Raw genomic sequence first — 22,738 nt, 5'->3', positions numbered from 1 at the left:
ATGTCACCATGGTCTCTATTAAGCACATTCGGAGAGAGGCGGGATTAAAGTGCTGATTTTCTAGTTAATGAATGGCACGAGCACGATGAAGATATGATAATATGGGGAAATATGGTCAATAATATGGTGTTTCTACATACTTCTGACAGACTTAAGCGACATTACTTTTGAAAGAATATAAACATGTCTAGTCTTTTTCATTGTACAAAGGAAAAAGATGCTAAATTTGTATAGGACTTATGATTACTATATTACTTTATTTACTAATCTTAATACCACTTTAAATTATTTACATTTTTTGCTAATTTAATACTTCAATTGAATGTTGTATTATCCCTCAACTATAACATTGTCTATTCAAAATACCACGCAATGCCAACGTCATGAGAGTGATCTCACTCTCTTTGTTGTCTGTAAAAATTAAAAGTATCTAAAAAGAACATTCATATAATATTTTATGTTTATTTTTTAAAATTATACTAACGAAGAAACTGAGTGGCAATTCTTTAACATCAACAACTATTTACATACGATTCATATGTTTCACTATAGTTTTAGAATCCTAAAATTAGAAAAGTTATTTTCGCTTTGCATAATTGACATTGTAAGAGATTTTAACATGCTAAAGAAATTTGTTTTCGTAGTTAATTATATGATATCAGATGTAATTATTATAAGCTTATTACATATATTTTAAATTAAACGTGTTCTATACTTTTGTCCATGTTTAACAAAATTTGAGAATAATCCCGGATTTCACTAGATTTTGATTTGGTATCTTCTAATTATTTGGGATTTTAGTAGAGGTACTTCAAACATTGGCCCTTATTTTTAGGGTGAGAAAGAAATTGATTTATCAGTTTGGTCTGCTCCAATTATCCATAGAGTAAATCAAATGTAGATTAGAATTTAGAACTATGGTGATTATGCTGTTTTTTTTTCTTTTTCTAACAATATATTATTTCATTTGCCAAACAATTAAAATTACGATCATTCAATAAAAACCGCGGTCAAAAGAAATTCTCAACGAGTACAAAGTTTTCTCTTTCAACGCCCCACTAAATCCTCGTACCTTACTAAAAAACCCCCAAATATAGGGACAGTAAGTAAGCTTTGGTCCAAATAGTTACGACTCCGTTAAGAAAACCCCTCATATTTTCCCCCCGTTTCATTTCTCTCCCTCTGTTCCAAGTTCTCTCTCTCTCTCTCTCTCTCTCTCTCTACATATATATATAAAATAATATAATAATATCAAATGAATTGTTAAATCTCTTTCATCCTTTTCAATTTCTGCGCTGAATCGGATCTGAAGAACCCTCACTTTTTTTATTTTGCGTAGTTGAGACTTGACAGCTTCGAATTTGGGATGCATTCGAATAATCAAAATAGGGAGGCAATGGAAGGCGGACAAGAGGAGATTGAGATTGTTGATGAAAATGAGTTCCCGTCATCAGTTATGGGACGAAAGTACAGTCCAGTGGTGGCTCACGATAATCATAATGATAGTGCTGTTGTTGAGATGACTTCCGTTCCTCCTGGATCTTCATCTAATCACCATCTCAAGTAATATCTCGTGTTGACTAGTACTTACTAATATACTACTCTATTATGTGATACTTTTTACTTCCCGAGATTAAAACTGTATGAACTTTGAAGCTAAATTGGATTAGGTTAAATTTATATATATTTGAAAACTATAATGAGAAAGTACATTTTAAAATGTTAGTCAAAGTTAATGCCGTTTGAATCTCAGAAAGCAAAAAATATCACATACATTGGGACACAGGGGAGTAATAACTCTTTGTGGGATTTGATGAGAACCTCTTGCTCTTAGTTGGCACTGAATATTATGAAATCTCCACTTCATTTTTGTTTGTTTAACCATTTATTAACTTAATAGCAATTATAGGGACCGTAAGGACTGATAAACACAAACTTAGGAATACCTGTTAAATTTAGAGCTGGGCTTACTTCTAGATGAGGGTTTGAGTCAACATTTCCTCCATTTTTTGTGCAAAAAATTGAGTCAATGTATATAGTTTGGTCTGCCTAGATTTGAACATAATACTACAGCTAAATGGGTCATTGGAAATACTTAAATCTGCCATTGTGCTTTCATATAGTCCAAATACTTCAGATGTTGTGGAACTATTTTCTCATCCATCCTCTAACTTATGTTTTGAAACTTCATGTGCATAAACGATCAATTATTTGACGTAGCTTGAGTCAATTCTCCAAATAAACTTTGATCAACTTGAATAATATTAAGTCCCTCTCTTTCTTTTGATTAAAAATGGTGGATATGTTGAAGCATTAGTATACTTGTCAAAATATCTTTAGTACATACCAAGTCGGTATCTAAACTCTAAAGTATGTACAAAGAGTCGGCTTAATTGAAGTAAGTGACACTCATGTATCAAGTTTTTATCAACTCTCTATACTCGTTCAGATTTGCTCCATTTGTGAATCGTACAGCCAGATGCTGGTGTTCTCTAGGAATTTAAACACAACTTAAACTAGACCCATTAGCTTCCATATAGATCACATTTTAATTCTCTGATAATCTTTTAATCCAGATGCTTATTTTTTTGATCGCTCGAACTTTATCACTTAGAGTTAAGAATATCCCAAAGCTTGCTTGTGGATATACTCTTGGATGTTTAATAGTAGCTTTCTTTACTCTTGCAAGTGAGTTACTGATAATAATAAGAGAAAAAGCTGTCGACTGCAGCTTACAAGTTTCTCTGCTCCTTGACCCAAAAAAGCAAAAAGAATATAGATATATTATGTGCTCAATAGTTGTGATCTAGGATTTGAATTTTATGGGTTCGAGATGCCACTGTACCTGCTGACCATTTGAGTTATTAGGTTTGAAATCTAATATTTGTACATATTTAGTAGATTTCTTAACACATACACAAGGTTTGCTTAACCCATAGCTAATACTATACATCCGCGCTGCTGCTCAACTGCTTTCTCACATGCTCCAACACTCTGAATAGTTATTATGCCAAAATTGGATACATCTATGCCCACCAGTGTTTTCAATATGAGTTTAAGGGTTTGCAGAGATTTGGCACGAATTTTGTTTTGTCCTGTTCTTTTTTCTTGAAAACCATTTCAAGCATTATTCTGATTACACCATTTTTCAGGAAAGTTAATGTGGGTGTTCATCCAAATATGGCCTCTGATGAAAGAGAAGAGTCACTACCCAATCATAGCACCAATGGTCCTCAAAGAGAATCCAAACTGGAATTATTTGGCTTTGATTCTCTAGTAAATATTCTAGGTCTCAAGAGGTAAGAGGTACAAAATTCTCTGTCTTTTTTGTTTTATTTTCTTTCTAGTGCACAAACTCTTATTTGCTATTAACATAATTCAGGAAATTCTTTTGCTCTCCTGCGTTCTCTTTTTGCTTAATAACTTTATAGAGGTAGTTGCATTTTGACACCAGTAGAGTAGAATTTAAGTTTTCTGGTGGGTGATGCAAATGAAAGTCTAGAGAGAGAAGCTCTTCCATCTATCTAGAATCTACTAATTAGAACTTCCGGCTAACATTCGGTTATCAAAAAAAGAAAAAAGAGAGTTTCCTGCTAGGATCTTTGTTATTCCATCATCCTTCCTTCTCAGATACTTTCCTCCAAAGCTTGTCTATCTTTTACTTTTCTTAGTTGTATTGGCTCTCAGAACTTTATCCGCAGATCTTTCTTTTGAAGTTATATTTTGGGTCTCCTCGTTTGAAGGTTAAATATTTGATATACAAAGTAACTTGCGCAACAACGTGACGAGAAATGTAAATCTTTAGTTTTATATCACATTCTTACATTTTTTGATGGGGCAAATATTTCGTGTTCGTACTCATATTTCCTTTTATTCATTATACTAGCAAGATGGAGAGGAGAATGTTCTTTTCCCGGGTGAAATCATGTGAGCGAGAATGTTCTTTTCCCGGGTGAAATCATGTGAGCTTTTAGAAGGCAATGCATGTAGATTCAATTTGTTTGAAAGAAGAAACTTTGTTAGTAAAATCAATTTAGAACGCAAAAATTGCGTGGGTTTCACAACGCACTGAAATCTGCCTCACGGAGCAAGGGTCTGTTTTGTGGAAGATAGAGGAGAACCTGGCCACTTTTTGATTACATGTGCTTCAGAAGTACAGTTGAAGAAATTCTTTATAAGTTTCATGACCAACCAGATGGGCCATGACTGGCACTCAACGAGCAACTACCACTAAGTGAATCATGAACCACTGTGGACAAGTTAAGCAAATTAGTATGCATCTCATATAACAGAAATAGCCATAATATGGTAATCGTACCATCACAGAAATATAACAGTCAAAATCGTACTAGTCAATATATCCCATACGCATAGACCACAACATACATGGAGCATCTGAACAAGAGAGTTAACTGTGATGGGACATAACCCTATAGTGAATATAAAGTAAAAAAAACAGACATAGCCTCCAGGGAAAGAAGGTGGATAGCTCATCACTGCTGCTGGACAGAATATGCGGAGACTCAAATGTTCGCTGCAGTATCTGCCTCAATATGTATACACAAAGTAAGGGAGTGTGTTATCTAGTCCTAGTAAGCATCCTCAACCTATCCTTAAAAGCTTGGACCATTTTTTTAAACAGAAAACTATGCATGCATGATCAATATGCAACTGTATACTGACTGAACTGTATTGAATTGGACTAACTCTGTGTTTAAAGTTAATACTGAAGCTGAAACTGTTCCCTTTTGGTGCCTGACTAATGCAATCATGAACTTGATACTGACGAGGGTTCCTTCAGGACACTAACACACATCAAGATTAGACCACGAGATAGTCTCGCACTTGAGCAGAATATTGTATATGAGGTCATGTGCTAGCAATTATTGATTTGGCCAACACTCGGGGGCATAACTGGCTCAAATTCAGGAGCATATAGAATTTTCTTCCACCTGGGGCGTTGGCTCACTGAAGGGAGGATAGAGATACCGGTCCGCGCTCGAAGGCATAACTGATCCACACTCAGAGACATGAAACCTGGCCCACATTAAGGGCCATACAACCACATCTTCACATGTGGTTTTGGGATGAAGCCCCTTACTAATCGAAGTGAACATCCACTCAGTGTCCATTCCTACATCTTCCATAATGCATCAAATACTCATGCAACATAACTGTACAATTTTCACGTTCATGTTGAAATAATGCAATCAATGCATAAACACATTTATTTAAATACACCTGAAGTTGTAACATGCAATACAACAATTTATCAAAGCATATCGAGTGTATATAACTAACTCAGAGCTCAACAGGGGTACTTCCAAACGAGGTATATGCTTGTCTTGACATATACATGGGTTTTCAGGGGATTCATGCTATTTTCATGTCATACAATTTGCTAGTTTATAGTGTTATTTTTTTTTTTTTGATGACATGGAACCCGCAGCCGCTACCCTTTGGGTGCACACAGGGTAAACCCAACTCCTGTGTAATAGCTCGCACACCACACAGGAGAGGTAACCCGCACTAGGCAAGCCCCGTGCGACGAGTTCGACCCAGAAGGCAAATCCCCTGCTATCGTGCGCAGGGGGTTTCGAACCTGAGACCTCTATTATGAAAGCCCCATGCTCAACCAACTGAGCCACCCTTGCGGGTTAGTTTATAGTGTTAATATTAATTAAATCTTTTACCTGATTAAAGAAAACGATATGCTAGTGTATTCAAAACGAGCTTTTGGGTTTTGGGGGCGGGGGGGTAAGGTCTCCACTTACTCCAAGTACAGAGCTCAAAAGTGCTGCCATGGTGTCAAGACTCAACCAATGCTTGCTAATCTGTGTCAAATACACCCTAACAACTCAATTCTCAAACTTGGCTGGTTTGCTTATGTGGCTGGTTACACACGATTCATGTGTCACTCAATGCAACCTTTAGAGAAGAGGATTGTTGATATGCAGTAGGTGTTTCATGTACAACAGTGATCAAATACCTTCACTATTTTTTATTTTTTATTTTCTTGAGAAGGAAAACATTTTGTATATATGTAAAATTAACTACACAAAAAGCTATGCAGTTGCCCATAATTACAATGTGGAGTACACGGAGATCTTCCAATCTTCTGTCTTCTCACAAGGAATGTAAAACATCAAAAATAGACTCAAGATCTTCTATGTGCTCTAGTTTACAGCAAAAAAGGACTAAACACTTCATCTTCAGCTTCTGGGTGTTGAGGGAATTAGAATATCATCGAGGAAGGGCTGTAATACAGTGCCTGCTTGTGGTTGTTGGGTATTACGGAAGGGAATGAATGCCAGATGTTTCAAAGGGGAAGTAGGGAATGGCTTCATGAATTAGCAGGCTTTTATTTTCTGTTGATTAGGATGATGAGATCAAATATTCTAGATAGTTATCCAAGTCAAGAATAGTGTCTCATCGCACCTTAGTTAAGAACATGCCATTCAGCCTACTTTAAGGAAAATTAACAAAAAAGACAGCAGACTGTGATTTACAATAGGACTATAGGAGCTTGCTTGCTTTAGGTAATTTGGACAGAAAGTAATCAAAGAAGCTTTAAAGAAAAAGCAGAATCAATAGATAAAGTTTGATACAAATGTTTTTTTGGTTGTTTTTGATTCGACATTCTGGATGTATATGATTTAGACATACTTCTTGGTTTCCAAAGCTCTGCTTTTGTTATATGGGAGACTGGGATTTTGTACCATAAATATTCTTCACCTCTTTTTTGCTATTTATATGAAATAGAATTGCTTGCTTATCAAAAAACAAAAATGTGTTTAACAACTACCTTCTAACCTCAGTTTCTGTCAGTTTGTTGGTGAAATAATGGATGAGTTCTTATCAATATTATTGTTCCAGTATGACAGGGGATCAAATTCAGGCACCGTCTAGTCCAAGAGATGGTGAGGATGTAACTCTCACACTTGAGCAACCTAAGGTACTTGAAATGATTTGTTGACCATCGTTTTGATTTCCCTGAAGTTTTTGTTCATGGACAATAAAGACCGTATCATGTTCGTGAAAGTTCTGATGTGGAATTCACTTTCAGTCTTGACTCCTGTGGCCTTCATTTTCATCTTCTATGCCTCTACTAGGGGTAAAAAGTGGGTGACTTTCCTTCTCTGAATAAAAGTAATGGACAGTAGGCTATAATATGGCTGTGAAATGAAGGTTATAATAAGACAAGAAGAGTAGGTATACCCGTTGTATACGGACAGTTTTTTGGCCATGTTTATGAATGAAAATATGTTTACTTGATTTAAAAAAAAAAAAAAAAAAAAAAAAAAAGGTGTTTAGTACTTAGGTTTTCTACTTAGAATGTCACTGTAGAATTGTCAGCTTTAAATCACGCCATTCAATATTCATTCTTTTACCAAAATAAGTGTTAGCATACAATTGTTCCCATCTTTTAGATGAGAGAATTTCCTTTTTATCGATATATGAACATATTGGAGGTAAATTAAACTTTAAAAGGTGGTTCTGTATGATAGGCAGCAAGGATCTTTTCCAGTGACATGGCAAGTGGAGAAAAGGAACATCATATCCTTTGTTTTAAATGGGTGAATCTTTGAAGTATAAAACCATGTGTTTAATTTTTGGTTTAGTAGCTCCTAGGTTTAGATTAATTGTTAAGTGGCAAAGGTGAGCAGTAGTTTGCTAATTCTTCATTTTTGCTACAATTCTTTGGATAATCTATCTAAGCTAAGTTATCTCTTGTTTCCCGGGGTTTTCCATAGTCCTATTTGTCTTAGGAGTTCAGTTGTAATAACGGTTATATCCTCATTGGGAAAGGATTTTAGTCAGCTCATTAAAAACTATGCATCTGGTGTTTAATTTTGTATGGGGAACTTTATTTTGATCTCCAATGGTTTCCGCAGAATATTTTATTGCCTCTTTGGTGCTTTATGCGACCTTGCCTGAGGAGGTTATTCTAGGTAATTCTAGCTTATTTGGCTTACTGCTTTACTGCATTGGTGCTTTATTGCTGATGCTTGGTGATTCCCCTCTTATCCTCCATCAGCCATTGTTGGGTCAAGTTGAATTTCCTAAAAACCATTCTAGATCTTAATATGTGAGCTACTGCTTGGTTCTTCTTGTCCTCCTCTTGTCCTCCATCTGTCAATCCGCATTGTTGGCTCGCACTAATTTCCTAAAGACTATTCTAGCTCTAGATGTGTAGCTAACTATGTTGCTGCAATATTCTTTATCTTGTAACGAATGAGGAAGAGTGGCCCACATGTTATGTTTGTTTCCTATAAGAGAGGATAGATGTGGAACTTCTTGATGAGCTTTAGATATGCAGCTAATTGCTTGGTTGCACTTCTCATTCTCTTGCAAAGAAAACGAGAGTACTACCACATGTTTGTTTCCACAGAGAAAATATAGCCGCGGAATTTGTTGATGCATTCATGTTTCCATTGACAATCATTGTTGTTGCCATGCTTTCTGTTGATGCTGTTTTCCCTTGATAAGAGCCGAGGTTTCAGATTTTATTGCAACGATGTAGTTGTTAGTAAACATAAGAGAATAATAGAACATTCATAAAGGAGAAAACATGAAAGAGATGCCCTCATACTTAGTGAGGGCTTTTTGGTTGAGTTATAAGAGAGTAATCTGTATAAAACCCTGCTTTATTATACGGGTGTTTAGTTACCATTTTTGTTCATGAACTGGATAATACTTACCTAATAACTGGAATATTTTTGCCGAATTCAATGTGGAGTAACAATATAAGTGTTATCATATATCACTTTAATGACAACGAGGCCCCTAAAACCATGTTCGATTTAGTTAACTATCTCTTATTATCTCTCTCCTTTGTTTTTATAAGTAATTGTAGTATTGTATTCAAAATTATAACTGTTTGAAATAAAGCTGTGTAAAAAAGTAGTAATTCTACATATATTTATTTACTCATATGTTAGTATAACTCATTTTAACTTTTCTAACTCATTTTAACTTTTCTCTTAAATCTTTTCTTTATGTGATGTAATAAAGCTTTGATAATGCTGTTATCTTTCTCAAAAAAAAAAAAAAAAAAAAAAAGAGAGAGAGAAAGAAGAAAAGAAAGAAATAAGGAAGGAAAAATATTTGATGATGATAAACTATATTTAATTGTAATCTTGCACAGTAGTTTTAATCACTGATATCTTATCAGTACTGGAGTGAAACAAGCCCAAATATTGTACAATGTATGGAAGATTCACTTTGCTGACTCAACTAGCTCGAGATTTCAATCTAGTTGATTGATTGATATTTTTAAGCATTGAGAAGAAAATAATACTTCCTCCGGATCAAAAAAAGTGTCCACTTAGCCTTTTTTTCTTGGGTAAAAAAAAGTGTCCACTTATTAAACCAAGAAACAATTAACCTTATCTTTCCAGATTTGCCCCTATTAAGTGTTATGTGATCAAATCCCAATGCCTATTTAATTAGGGGTAGTTTAGTCAATTTACATATTTTTTTTTTCTTGGAGTGAGTAGTTTCTTAAGGGGTGTGCAAATGGCTAAGTGGACTTTTTTTTTTTTTTTTTGATCCGGAGGGAGTATTAGATTAGATAAAATTTATTAAAGGCTGATGATATTATTGAAAACAAATCTTTATCCAATTTATATGCTTGGCAATTTTACATGATTTCACATTCTAAGTTAGCCGGGTGAGACAAACTGGGCACTATTTTCTGAAATTTAGATAACTGGGAAGCCTCAACTGTTTATGAGTGACAGAGTTGGTAAGAACTAGGAAGGCAAGTAGTTGGTGATCAGTCATGGTCAAGTTATAAAAGTAAATGTGACTCACACTCAGTACTAATTATAACTTATATTTACACTTAACTATTTAGCAAATTCTAGCTTCTTTTTTTGTTTTTATCAGCTTGCTCTGGATATACTATATGTGACACAGGATACTTAGTTAATTAGCTACATGATTAATTGTTAAAATTTAAGAACCCTTTCCAAGAAATTTTAAGTTTTTTGAAAAAGATAAAAGGGTTTATGCAATTTTTTGATGTTTGTGAGTGGAAGAAGATATTTTTTGGGTTAAAAAAAGTGTCTCAAGGCACTTCTCTCAGCTGAGTTTTTCAAAAAATTTCCTGAAACAGATTTTGACAAAAACTTTAATTACAAGTTTTAAGAATTTGTTTATATTTCTGAAAAATTTCCCACATCCAAGCACCTGCTGTATGATGGCTAGGTGTGCATCTCTATTCCATAGAAGATTTTTTTGGTTCAAACGTGTCTTAAGGCACTTTTCTCTGCCCATAAAGTTCTTCAAAAGTTTTCTGACAACAAATTTTGGGATAAACCTTGATAAGATTTTTTTTGAAAAATTGTTTGATATGGTTTCCCCAAAAGTTCCCCACACCCAAGCACCATCCGAAATATTGAAATCTGTGCATCCTACCATAGTGAAACACAAAAGATGAGCATTGTTGTAGGTTATATACACTCTGCCTTGCGTGTTGCCCCTCCCGTTCCAGCTTCTTTTACTGAGGTTTACTTGTGGAGTTACTTTTTCCTGCTGAATACTTACCTGTTCAATCTTCATTTAGTTTTCACCTTGTTATCTGCTGTTCTGTCAATTTGTCTTATATAAACCTTCACATGTTGTTTTCTATATCTTGTGCTTCAACATGTAAAAGTAAGACTTTGATTAAGGTTGCACATACCTGGACAGTTAATTTTGTAGTGATAAGTTGCTTAATAAAGCTTTTGAGTGGATTTTTAACGTCTCTATATGTGAAATATTTTTGAAGCCAACTGCTGATAAGTCTGGCACGTTGATGGGAGTGTTCATGCCATGCTTGCAAAATATTTTGGGGATCATCTACTACATTAGATTTACGTGGTGAGTTGCATACTATTGGTTATCATGTCATCTCTGTCAAAAACTTTTTTTTTTTTTTTTTTTGGGTTAAATTTTAGCATGCCTTAGTAAAAGTGGACCAGTTCTGTGTTCCTAAAACTCGCACTCCAAGGACTACGGTGAACCTCCTTTTCAGTTTCAATACTCTGCATTTTGCATGTAATGCTCGCGTCTTCCTGGTTTCTCTCACTATATGGGAGTTTGGTTGGGTGATGTTTGAAGCAAGTTAGTTTATGTTTACTATAGTATCAATCAGCTCTTCTCATTACTCTAGAAAGGTGTGGTTGTATTGATATTATGATATACTCAAACTGATCTGATCATGCCTCCACATTTGACAATCTCCTCCTATAGAAATTAATTATTGTGAGTAGAGGTAGAAGGGGAGAAAAGAGATCTTCGGGTAAGATGAGGAAGTGAAAAGGAACAGAAAGGGAACAAAGAGCAAATGTTCCCACTACTTTGATCTACTTGTATTAGCTTCATGATATTCTTTTTCGCTCTAACATGAAATAACCACTCTATTTGCTTTGGTTTGTTCTGTGGATACTACAGGATTGTTGGTATGGCTGGCATTGGTGAGTCATTGTTGCTGGTTGCATGCTGTGGATCATGTACTTTCCTGACCACAGTATCATTAAGTGCTATTGCAACCAACGGTGCCATGAAGGTGGGTAAAAAAAGTTGTTAATCAGATACAACTTCTATGCAAATTAAAAGGATAGATTTTCAATGTCAGTTCCCAGTATAACAATCTTTCACTGATATGTATATCTCTGTTTCCCAACATTAGTTAAACAAGATATGGATGAGTCAGCTTTGATACTATGTTGAAGTGTGTGACCATCTCATCAAAAGCTTAAGTTGTTAGAGAGAGCACCCTTTTAATTACTTAACTATGTCTTCAACAATCTCCTTGTAGCTTATTAGGTTAATGATATCCTAGATTTGTTTTCTCTAATCTAGGGTGGTGGGCCTTACTATCTCATTGGTCGTGCATTGGGTCCAGAAGTTGGTGTGAGCATTGGCCTTTGTTTTTTCCTTGGGAATGCAATTTCTGGAGCAATGTGAGTATACATCTGATGTTATATTTGTATGAGGGAGCTACTAATTTGTGGAAGGTGCCAAAGTGGGTTAAGTTGCTTTCATCATTTCAAACTATCTACAAAACGAGTGTTGATGTGTGCTATTACTTGTGCCTGCTGATTAGATATGTACTGGGAGCTGTCGAGACTTTTCTAAATGCTGTACCAAGCGCTGGCATCTTTAGAGGTATTCCTTTTTTTTTTATTTTTTTATATCAAGTAAAAGTTTTCATTGATAATAAGTTAATAACAAGGCCAACTTGGCCGTATACAAGGGGTATACCAAAAAAAGGAGAAAACTACAAAATATGGCTCTCTCCAAACTCCACCCGATCCTCTATACAAATGGGAACTACATGGGTGCACCAAAAGAAAATAAGGGATTAAGTGAGTTTGTTTCACTTGATGAGTTACAAATTGGTAATTCAACTTGACTTTTGCTATTTGTGCTGCTATGATTTAGAAAAGTGGTTTCGCTGTTGTCTGTACTTACACCATAAAAACATCTAATGTCCTCCCTGGCTTATCATAACTTTGATATAAATAACTTTTTTTTTGACAATAACTTTGATATAAGTAACTTATTGTTGATTTTTAATGGATAATACAGTATTGTTTTCAAATTCATTTTTATATCTGAACTTATTTTATCATCAATGCAGAAACCATCACACGAGTTAATGGCACAGACATTGCAGAGCCCATTACAAGTCCAAGTTTGCATGACCTGCAAATATATGGGATTGTCGTGTCGATTCTTCTCTGCTTCGTCGTTTTTGGTGGAGTAAAAATGATCAATCGTGTTGCACCTGCATTTCTTGTACCCGTTATATTCTCATTGCTTTGCATATTTGTCGGCATCTTTGCTGCGAGGCATGATCGTCCAGCAGGTTTATGTTGTCTATGCCTTCATTCTTACTCTTTTCCAGTTTTCCTGTCTTCCTTGAGAGATTTTCGAAATCTTTGTGTGTAATTCTTGTGTGCTATGCACTTTCCCTTTATACTCCCTCTATTCCATTTTATATGACACTCTCTCCTTTTTAATTTGCTCCAAAAAATGACAACTTTCTATAGTTGGAAACTCTTTTAACTTTAAACTTTTCATTTTACCTTTAATGGCATGCTCTTATAGTCACAAAATGTCATGGCATGTATAAGACCACAAGTTCTCAAGTACTTTGGTATATGACAAAAGTCGTTTCTTCTTTCTTAAATTTCATGCCTAGCAAACACCATTATGTGAAATGAAACTGAGAGAGGATTGAATTATAGAAGAGCATGCTTGACAGTGATGGTAAAAGGTCTTCTTTGCTACTGGTTTTAGTAGACCCGTCTTGACCACATTCATCAACTTTCGCCCTGTTAGTGGAGTCTATGTTCACTGATATTATTGAAATGGTCTTTAATTCTTGATCTCAATTTGATATCTCAACTCGGGAACTTTCACCATTTTATGTTGCTTTAATGATGACCCTTCAGTGGTTCATACGTCGATCTAGTTCATTTTATTAGTTTGAGGGCCATCTTGGAGTATAGTAATGTCGAACATTGTGTTTCTTTTCTTATAGATTGCATCTTTGAAGCCGGTGATGGAAGTCAAGGGCTACATATTATTGATAATAAAAGGCTGTAGAATAAAATTAATTACTGGTTTTTTGTTAATAAGAATAAAGACTCTTAAGAACTATAACTCCAAGCAAACTGGACTACAGTAACTGTCACGACCCAATTTAGGGCCATGACCGGCGCTAAGGGGGTAAGATCCCAAAGCAAGCCTTACGGGAATCTATAGAAAATCGGGCAGAGTTTCCCTTGTTTTTGGACTATCCCAAAATATCCTGTTTCATAAAGCAACAACAATACCAATCAATATTATCCAATATATGTTGTAATCTTCATCAACCAAACAATTCTCCACCATGTGCAAACAGTAATGCTAAATCCATCTACAGTAGTACTGTAGTCAAAGGCCTTTGACTACAGTAACAGCTTTGCTACACTAGTAAACTTTGCACAGTGCTTTTGCAAACAGTACTTTATTTGCTCCCTCAATTCCTGCATCATTTGCATTTTATGAGAAAGCATTTGTGTGCTCCTCTACGTATGATTCATTTGTTAAATTATAACATTAAAAGGTAATGGAGGAATGAGCTTTCTGAAACGGAAGAATGTTGATTCACTTATTTCTTCTTTTCTTTAGTGGGGTGGATTCCTGTTTCACGATATTTTGAGGACTGGTGTAAAGTTAATATGACTTAATTATACTGAATTATCACTCTAGTGATGGATATAGAAGATTCATATAGCGAATCCCAATTAATTTGGGATTGAGGTTTAATTGATTGAATTGATTATCATATTAGTGACATAAGCTCTGTTCTCCCTGAAGTTCTAATAATCATGATTTTCGTGTCTCTATACATGTATATGTGACACTGACACCACCTTGTTACTCTGTGCTATGCATGGTACAGTTGGGATCACAGGCCTGAGTTTGGAATCTTTCAAAAATAACTGGGGATCTACTTATCAGATGACTAATAATGCTGGAATTCCAGATCCCAATGGCAAGATATACTGGGATTTTAAGTAAGGCATGCAATTATTTTTGTTTGTTCCTTCATTTTACGCTATCATTTTGCTAGAATTAGTTAGTCGTTCTTTTTTCTGCTGTTTACTTCTATGTGTTACTGAAAGCATTTGGAACTAGGTCTAACATTTCTTTCCTTCTCCATGTTAGTGCATTGGTAGGTCTCTTCTTCCCTGCTGTGACAGGGATCATGGCAGGTTCAAACCGTTCGGCATCGCTAAAGGACACTCAACGTTCAATTCCTGTTGGGACCTTAGCTGCAACTTTGACTACTACTGGTTTATATCTGGTTTCCGTGCTACTATTCGGAGCTGTTGCAACTAGGGATAAGCTTTTGACTGACAGGTAGTATGAAGTGACTTTATGATACATTATACTTCGTGGTGCTTTCCTTGTTCCTATCTGTTCATGGCAGTTTTGAGTGTTTCGCTTTCTTAGAATGAATTTTGATTATGTTTGGCGGAGAAAGATATAGCAGCAACAACAACAACTCTACCTCAATGCCAAGCAAATTGGGATTGGCCATATGAATCCTCTTTGTCCAAGTAGCTAATACACAAAGGTGTAAAGAAAAAAAAAACTCTCAATAATATTAATAACGTGTCTCCAAAAAGCAAAATAATACCCCTAGTTATAGGGCAAAAATCGTGTACCCCTCTCCAAACCATGGGATTCGAATCCTATTTTTATGGAAATAATAAGTAGTAAACGTAACTAGGAAACTTTAAACTAGGAAAGCATGTAAAATTAATGCCACACTTCTTCCCAAAACTACCTAACAAAATAAGGAAAGACGTGTCCAATTTTTGAACCAAACACCCCTAATTCAGCTCTTTTGGGTGTGAATTTCAGCCCTTTTTGTGCATATGATTTTCAGCTACTCTTGGGCTCCATGTGGGCCCCAATCTTCCTCTTGGACTTGGACTGGACCATACAGTACGTGTAACACTCAGACCACTCTTCACCACAATTCTTGGGCTCTTCTTCCGCGATAAACATCTTCTTGATTTCCCATTGAAATCCAACAACCTTGGCTTGGCTTGAGACCTTGATGATGGTCTTCTTAGGGTTTCTACAGCTTCATCCTTCCCTGGGAGCTATCACAAAAAGAGGAAATTACTCAGCAATTGCAAATGATGGCATTTTACCTGAAACTGCCTCTAACTCTTCATTTTGTTTGGAAGAGATTATTTCGTGATGCTTAACGATATTTGGTTCACTGATCAAGAAAACTTAAATTGGTATTCACTGCATTACTATAAGTATTTGTGCAGGTTGTTGACTGCTACAGTCGCCTGGCCATTTCCAGCTATTGTTTATGTTGGTATAATACTCTCAACCTTGGGGGCAGCTCTTCAAAGCTTGACTGGTGCTCCACGTCTCCTTGCAGCAATTGCAAATGATGACATTCTACCTGTTCTTAACTATTTTAAAGTGGCAGATGGACATGAGCCTCATGCGGCTACTCTTTTCACTGTCTTCATCTGCATTGCATGTGTTGTAATCGGGAATCTGGATCTTGTCTCACCTACTTCAACAATGTTTTACCTCGTATGTTATGCTGGCGTGAACTTATCCTGCTTCCTTCTGGATCTGTTAGATGCTCCCAGCTGGCGACCTCGGTGGAAATTTCACCACTGGAGCCTCTCTCTTGTTGGGGCATTACTTTGTATAGGTATCTTCATTGCTACAGCTGTTGGACAATTATATTTTCCTAATTATGGATAATGTAGATGGAAACAACTAAATCATTTGTCCTAATTGGATTTTTCCTTTTCATTGAGTGATATAACTGTTCCACATGGACTGTGTAAGGGCTTCCGAAAGAGTTTATAAAGGTCTTGGCTTGCTTTACTCATTCTCTTTTCACCCACTCCTTGCCAACTTTTTACATCTATTTGCTATTTAAAAACAAGAAATAAAAGAAAAAACCTTAGTAATTAGGAAACTTGGATTCTTTCACATTGTATCACGGTTGAAATCTATTCTTCAAACTGGTAAGTCCGCGTCAAAGTTCGCGCGTGAACCCAAAATCAGGTTATACATGTGGTAAGGTGTTGAACGATAAATTTGACCTACATAGGTTGTGTAAGGGGTTGGGAAGAGCTTCCGAAGGGGTTACACGTTTCTTTATAGTTTTTCTTTGATTGATATATTATGAAGTAGTTTGTTTTCTAAGTTATTTTACTGGTTGAAAATTAAGGAGTCTCTCAATTTATAAGTTTTGAACAAATTTTTTCTTTAGACCATTTAAACATTTTTCTTGGATATTTAATTTTAAGTCTTAGCATATCACTTGATCTGAAATGTTTTTCTTATCCCCATTTTTTTTTTTTTTGGATACTTGTCCAAAATCAAATGTCCTATGGTCGCTGCCACTTCCCATACTTTTTTTCCTCTACAAGTTGGTCATTTCAGTTTGATGATCTAAACAAATTAGACAGGGATCTTATTTATATCCTTATATCTCTTCCTGCTGTCACTTCCCATACTTCTTTTCCTCCACAAGTTGGTCATTTCAGTTTGATGATCTAAACAAATTAGACAGGGATCTTATTTATATCCTTATAGCTCTTCCTTTACTTTTTCTTTTGTTGGTATGGTTTATTCAATCCTTTTGTCTTCTATTTGGCGTGTGCGTGATACTTCCAGATTCCTGCTCATCCTTTTTGTTTGAGAACCTCGTGACGTGAAATGGCGTAGCTGTCTCCCTTTCTGCCTTATATACTGTAGCATGTAGGCTGGCTTCAACCCGCAGAATTTATTATGGGTTGATACTTTTTTCTTGCTTGGGTAATCTATGCCATCTTTACTTGACAACTTTTGCAGTTCCGATTTATAGTGGGACAGGTCATGATTGGAATTTGTAGAATAATTGAACATGCAGTGAACTTGGGGAAGCTTGTTCTCTTCTCTCTAGATCATCGACATTTTTCTGGTATCAAAGAGTAACTTTAGTTTATCTAAAGATCTTGGTTTATAAAAGTAAGATATCATTGTGAAGGATGGACTCTTCTATGCCTGAATAGGATTAAGATTTGAGCTTCCTTGATGGAGCCAATATCCTCATGTCATCTTAGCCCTCGAGGACTCCCGCTTAGATGATTCCAGTGTGCCAGTCTTGACTTCCCACCTCTTTTTTTTGGTACATCGGGAAAGACTAAATAAATTACTTAGATTCTTTCATAAGCTAACATCGGTTGAATCAGCCTGTAGAAAAAACTTCATTTCCTTGAGTTGCGCTTCCCAGATTATCAATCTTCTTCATCTTTGTGACCTTCCTTTGCTAAACTTGAGTTTCCACCACTGCTACCTAGTCTAAAGATTAGTTCAACTATTAAAGATGCTCTAGTTTGATTTTCTATAATTTATCCTATATTTGCACATCTTGTGATGTAGTTGGCTAGAGTAGGCTATGGAACAAACTACAGACGTAGTCACCTTACCTCGAAATTAATGTTTTAACTCATCTGATCTCTTCCTCCTGCTCAAGGGTTGTTTATGTTTTCTTTCTACTGTTCGTTTGCAGTGATCATGTTTTTGATTTCCTGGGCATTCACTGTTGTATCACTAGCCCTAGCAAGCCTCATATATTATTACGTAAGTATCAAGGGGAAAGCAGGAGACTGGGGTGACGGTTTTAAGAGTGCGTATTTTCAGCTTGCTCTTCGCAGTTTACGATCTTTGGGAGGTATGTATTACTACTTTTGTATTACTTTCACAGCTCAGATTCTTTTGTACTGCCCTTTTCTTGTTTTCTCAGAACTCACTGTTTCCTCCTCTCTGTTGTGTTTTCTATCTTTGTGTAAGATTGAGTGAGGGAATTACATAAGTTTATATTTTCACTAAAGGAACCATAATGTATTCATTGTGATAGGTTGTTTCCCTAATATATTCTTTATGTCAAACTGCATTTTGTTTTGATTCCAGATGTTTGTGTTGCTTTTTTGGTTCCATTTGACATAGTTCTTTTTTACCAGGAGAAAAATATGAAAGGACATGTGAATTTCTCAGCACCTCTCATTTAATTGTTGGGTACAGTAGGCAATTATGGTACTTTGCATATACTTAGTTTATGTGTCAAAAATCTCTCTTGTTTTTTAAACTCCGCAACGGGTCAGACCCCGACACAAAAAAGAAATAGAGGGAATAATTATTTGAAGGGTCTTTTTTTTTTTTTTTTAAATCTTTTTCCTTATTAGTAACTTTTAAGGAACTTCTTGCTACCTCCATTTAGGTAAACCATCGGTATAGACCTCCCTCCATCTTTAGAAGTTACATCTATACCCCTTTTTGTCTTAAGATGCATTAGTGAAACTGTGAGATCTTGGCTCGCTTGCTTTGGAGTGGTGATCCCTCTCTATCTAAAAATATAAAATAAAAGTAAAATCCCAATTTCCCCAGTTCATATTATGATTAACTTGAATCGTTACCTATTATGTGGAGATACAGAAGCTTAGAAAAAAGAAATAAAAATAAAATATCCCCTTTGTCACCACCTCAAAATCAAAAGAATAACATTTTAAATTGTGGAAATTGTATTTTTCAAATAAGTGAAAACTACATTTAACATCTCTTTATTTTTATTTACAATACTCTACCAGTCTCAAAAAAATAATAATCTCTTTATGTGGTTATAATAACCTTTCACCCAAAAGCAAAATACTAGAAAAAGTGTGCCTTCTAATAAGAAAAACTTTGAGAGGTTTCAGATATAATTCAGCTCATAATTTGAACAAGAAAATGAGTGATGCCAAACAACAGGAAAAAGAATAGGAAGCTATAGTGATTAGTCAAGAACATAGCTATCCTTTTTTCGTATAGTTTTGGCTGTTAAGTAAGAAAGGGAGGTCCCATGTATGCATGTTAGAGCAAGAAGAGGTATTATTGTATTTAATGTTGCTAAAGTAGAAAGTACATGTAGTTTACCCAACAATATATCCATGTCAGCTGGTCTACCACTATCAAATCAATTATACATTGAATTCACATATTTAAAATGCTTTAAGTTTCTTGAAAATGGAAAGTAAAATAAAGAAAAAGGTACAGAAGAGTTGGAGGGCTAAATTTGTGAATCATAATTCTGGCTCTGGGAGACTGGGACCACTTATTCTATTATACGCCAATGATATATCTTCTTTCGAGATGGTGACCATTTTTTTACCTATTTGTTTCTGCTCTAATTCTTGTTCATTGAGCAATTGTATAAATTCTAATTAGCTAACTAGCAGAGTGCAGATAGGATGATTTTCATGTTTTAGGTACAAGCATGGTTTATGTGTTGGTTACTACCTGTGGAATCTCGAGTCATGGTTTTTGGCAGCACACGATTTCTTTCCTATGAAATTAATGAATTGACACATTCTTTAAAAGATTTAAGTGGATCAATTTGAGCTATTTTTTAGCAATTTCTGTTCTCCACGTAGACACTGCATGGTCGTTCCTACTGCTATGTAGGGCATAAATTGAACTTCTAAGAATTATAATATAAGTTTTAGTAAAGCAAGAAAATTCGTAAAACAAAGAGAAACTACCTACATAATATTTTTCTCCAATTTCTTTATAGGCATCAAATTGTATAACTCTAGCTAATTGCTACTCCTACTTAATACTGCTTCTTCTCAATTTACTTGAATCTTCTCATTTGGGACATAGAAAAATGGTTGACATGATCCATTTTAGTTACAAACCTCAAACTTTCAAGAATTTAAATTCATTAGACTAAATTTAACCTTTGATTTGATGTGATGTTTTCTATATTCAATCTAACTTTTCAATCATTACTAGTACGTTCCTCTAATATCAATAATTTAGCATATAAGTTGGGTTTAACAATTTAAACTCTGTGCAGTGTAATAGTCATAAAATGGAAGGCATGTGTAAGAATATATTGGCTATTACTCGATTAAAAAGTAAAAGAATATATTGGATATAAACTTTAAATGGCAAACCTTCTTTTTACTCACTGTTTGTATGGTTATTGGAATGAACTGCATCACTAGAAATGCACATGCTTTACCCGAGTGTTTGTAATGCATTAGTTAGTAATTGTACAAAACAGAAATTGAAGACTTTGCAACTTAATCATTTAGGAATTTCTTTTCTTGGTTCAATATGTTTAATTATGTAAGATTTTATATTTGTATCATCTTATTTAGTCCCTCTAGATGTGATGCCTGCAATTTAATTTCAATTGTATATGCAGCAAACCAGGTACATCCGAAAAACTGGTATCCTATCCCACTTATATTTTGTCGTCCATGGGGCAAGCTGCCAGAAAATGTGCCATGCCATCCAAAGCTTGCCGACTTCGCCAACTGCATGAAGAAAAAAGGAAGGGGAATGTCCATCTTTGTCTCTATTATAGATGGAGACTACCATGAACGTGCTGAGGATGCTAAGGAAGCTTGCAAACAACTTAGTACCTATATTGACTACAAGCAATGTGAAGGTGTAGCCGAGATTGTTGTTGCCCCCAACATGTCAGAAGGCTTTAGAGGCATTGTTCAGACTATGGGTCTCGGAAATCTCAAGCCAAATATAATTGTTATGCGGTACCCTGAGATTTGGCGTCGTGAAAATTTGACCGATATTCCTGCTACCTTTGTAGGAATAATAAATGACTGCATTGTTGCAAACAAGGCTGTTGTCATTGTCAAGGGTCTAGATGAATGGCCAAATGAGTATCAAAGACAGTATGGTACCATCGATTTATACTGGATTGTGAGAGATGGCGGTCTTATGCTTCTACTGTCTCAGCTCCTTCTTACAAAAGATAGCTTCGAGGGTTGTAAGATACAGGTGTTCTGTATTGCAGAGGAAGATTCTGATGCTGAGGGATTAAAGGCTGATGTAAAGAAATTTCTTTATGACCTTCGGATGCAAGCTGAAGTTATTGTCATTACGATGAAGTCATGGGAAGCTGAAGGGGAGCAGCAAGAATCTGTTGAAGCTTTCAGTGGTGCACAGCAGAGAGTTGCTAGTTACTTGGAAGTAATGAAACAGCAAGCGCAGAGAGAGGGGACCCCTTTGATGGCTGATGGAAAGCCTGTGTTTGTTGAAGAGCAACAAGTAGAGAAATTCCTTTACACTACTCTAAAGCTGAACCTAATGGTACAGAAATACTCGAGAATGGCTGCAGTTGTGCTCGTAAGCCTACCTCCTCCACCTCTCAATCATCCTGCAACCTTCTACATGGAATACATGGACCTGCTGGTTGAAAATATACCAAGGCTCTTGATCGTTCGTGGATATCATAAAGATGTTGTCACTTTATTCACGTAGTTCTTGTTCATATATTTGTAATTTTGCTGCTTTAGCTAAAAACTCCCAATTCATTTGCTTTAACATTTTTTTACCGCCCCCTCCACAACCTATAGGGGTATACTATATCATTGTATAATTTTTTCTTTTGATAGGAATCCGGACCAAAGTCTGTTATCGATGAAATCTCAAGTAGATTAGCTGCCAGTTTGTGCTGTCGTCGGAATAATTATTATAATTCGATGATAGCACTTGATTAGCTCTTACCCTGAGGAATACGATGATAACTCTGAGCTCATCACCCTATTTACCCTTCCCATATTTGGTTAGACATAATAATATCTCAATACTATGATACTTTTAAAATTTCAATCTCTTTGATGGAGTATTACTTACAGCAGCCACTATTCCATCGTCAATGATCTTATCAACAAGCTGAAGTCCAAATTTGCGTCGAAAGATATGGGAAATCTCTGCTACTTGCTTGACTTCAAGGTCAAATGCTACAAGGATGGATTTGTTCCTTTTATACAGCATGTAGTCATTTGATTTAAATATTTATTAATTTAGTTAGTTACATATTTTAATATTGGTAGGAAAAGGAAAACTAAATGGTCAACACAGTTGAGTTGATAAGGTAATTATATCTCCTTTAAATATATATCCTAAAATAATAGGAAATGACTAGCAGTTTGCGTCTGAATGAAACAAACGCAAGTAAGTCAATGCTGTTATCAATTACGGAAGCATAGGTTTCTCAATTATAGTTGCTCTTTGGATTTTTTATACGGTTAAACCTCTCTATAACAGTATGTTTGGTTCTGAAGTTTTTTTTTTTTTTTATCTCTTATGGCAATTGACTGTTATGCACCTATAATATCATTTGATATTTGAATAATACTATTTGGCTGTTATA

General features: G+C 35.4%; 1 protein-coding gene across 4 annotated transcripts; it reads left to right on the top strand.

Annotated features, from left to right (window-relative positions):
- Positions 1–1,214: 1,214 nt before the first annotated feature.
- Positions 1,215–22,123, top strand: LOC132042278 (cation-chloride cotransporter 1-like). Of its 4 annotated transcripts, XM_059432874.1 has the most exons (13): positions 1,215–1,563; positions 3,153–3,299; positions 6,877–6,955; positions 10,775–10,866; positions 11,440–11,554; positions 11,851–11,951; positions 12,095–12,156; positions 12,632–12,859; positions 14,444–14,558; positions 14,710–14,904; positions 15,834–16,234; positions 18,089–18,250; positions 20,765–22,123. In XM_059432874.1, the coding sequence occupies exons 1-13, from the start codon at positions 1,367–1,369 to the stop codon at positions 21,841–21,843; spliced, it is 2,973 nt and encodes a 990-aa protein (XP_059288857.1). In that variant the 5' UTR covers positions 1,215–1,366; the 3' UTR covers positions 21,844–22,123. The 4 variants fall into 4 exon arrangements, with proteins under 4 accessions (XP_059288857.1, XP_059288862.1, XP_059288870.1 ...); XM_059432879.1 differs by lacking the exon at positions 1,215–1,563 and having other exon boundaries at positions 3,166–3,306; XM_059432887.1 differs by lacking the exons at positions 1,215–1,563; positions 3,153–3,299 and adding an exon at positions 7,896–7,952 and having other exon boundaries at positions 6,899–6,955.
- The last annotated feature ends 615 nt before the right edge of the window (positions 22,124–22,738 follow it).

Source organism: Lycium ferocissimum, chromosome 2 (genome assembly GCF_029784015.1).
Source record: "Lycium ferocissimum isolate CSIRO_LF1 chromosome 2, AGI_CSIRO_Lferr_CH_V1, whole genome shotgun sequence".
Classification (NCBI taxonomy): Eukaryota; Viridiplantae; Streptophyta; class Magnoliopsida; order Solanales; family Solanaceae; genus Lycium; species Lycium ferocissimum.
The sequence above is the reverse complement of the archived record's forward strand: the minus strand, read 5'-3'. Positions and strand labels throughout refer to the sequence as shown.

Bases quoted from the DNA above. Each gene is read 5' to 3' on its own strand.
- LOC132042278 (XM_059432874.1), top strand. From the start codon at position 1,367: ATGCATTCGAATAATCAAAATAGGGAGGCAATGGAAGGCGGACAAGAG. The intron at 1,564-3,152 runs GTAATATCTCGT...ACCATTTTTCAG, and splicing joins TCATCTAATCACCATCTCAA to GAAAGTTAATGTGGGTGTTC. The intron at 6,956-10,774 runs GTACTTGAAATG...ATATTTTTGAAG, and splicing joins TCACACTTGAGCAACCTAAG to CCAACTGCTGATAAGTCTGG.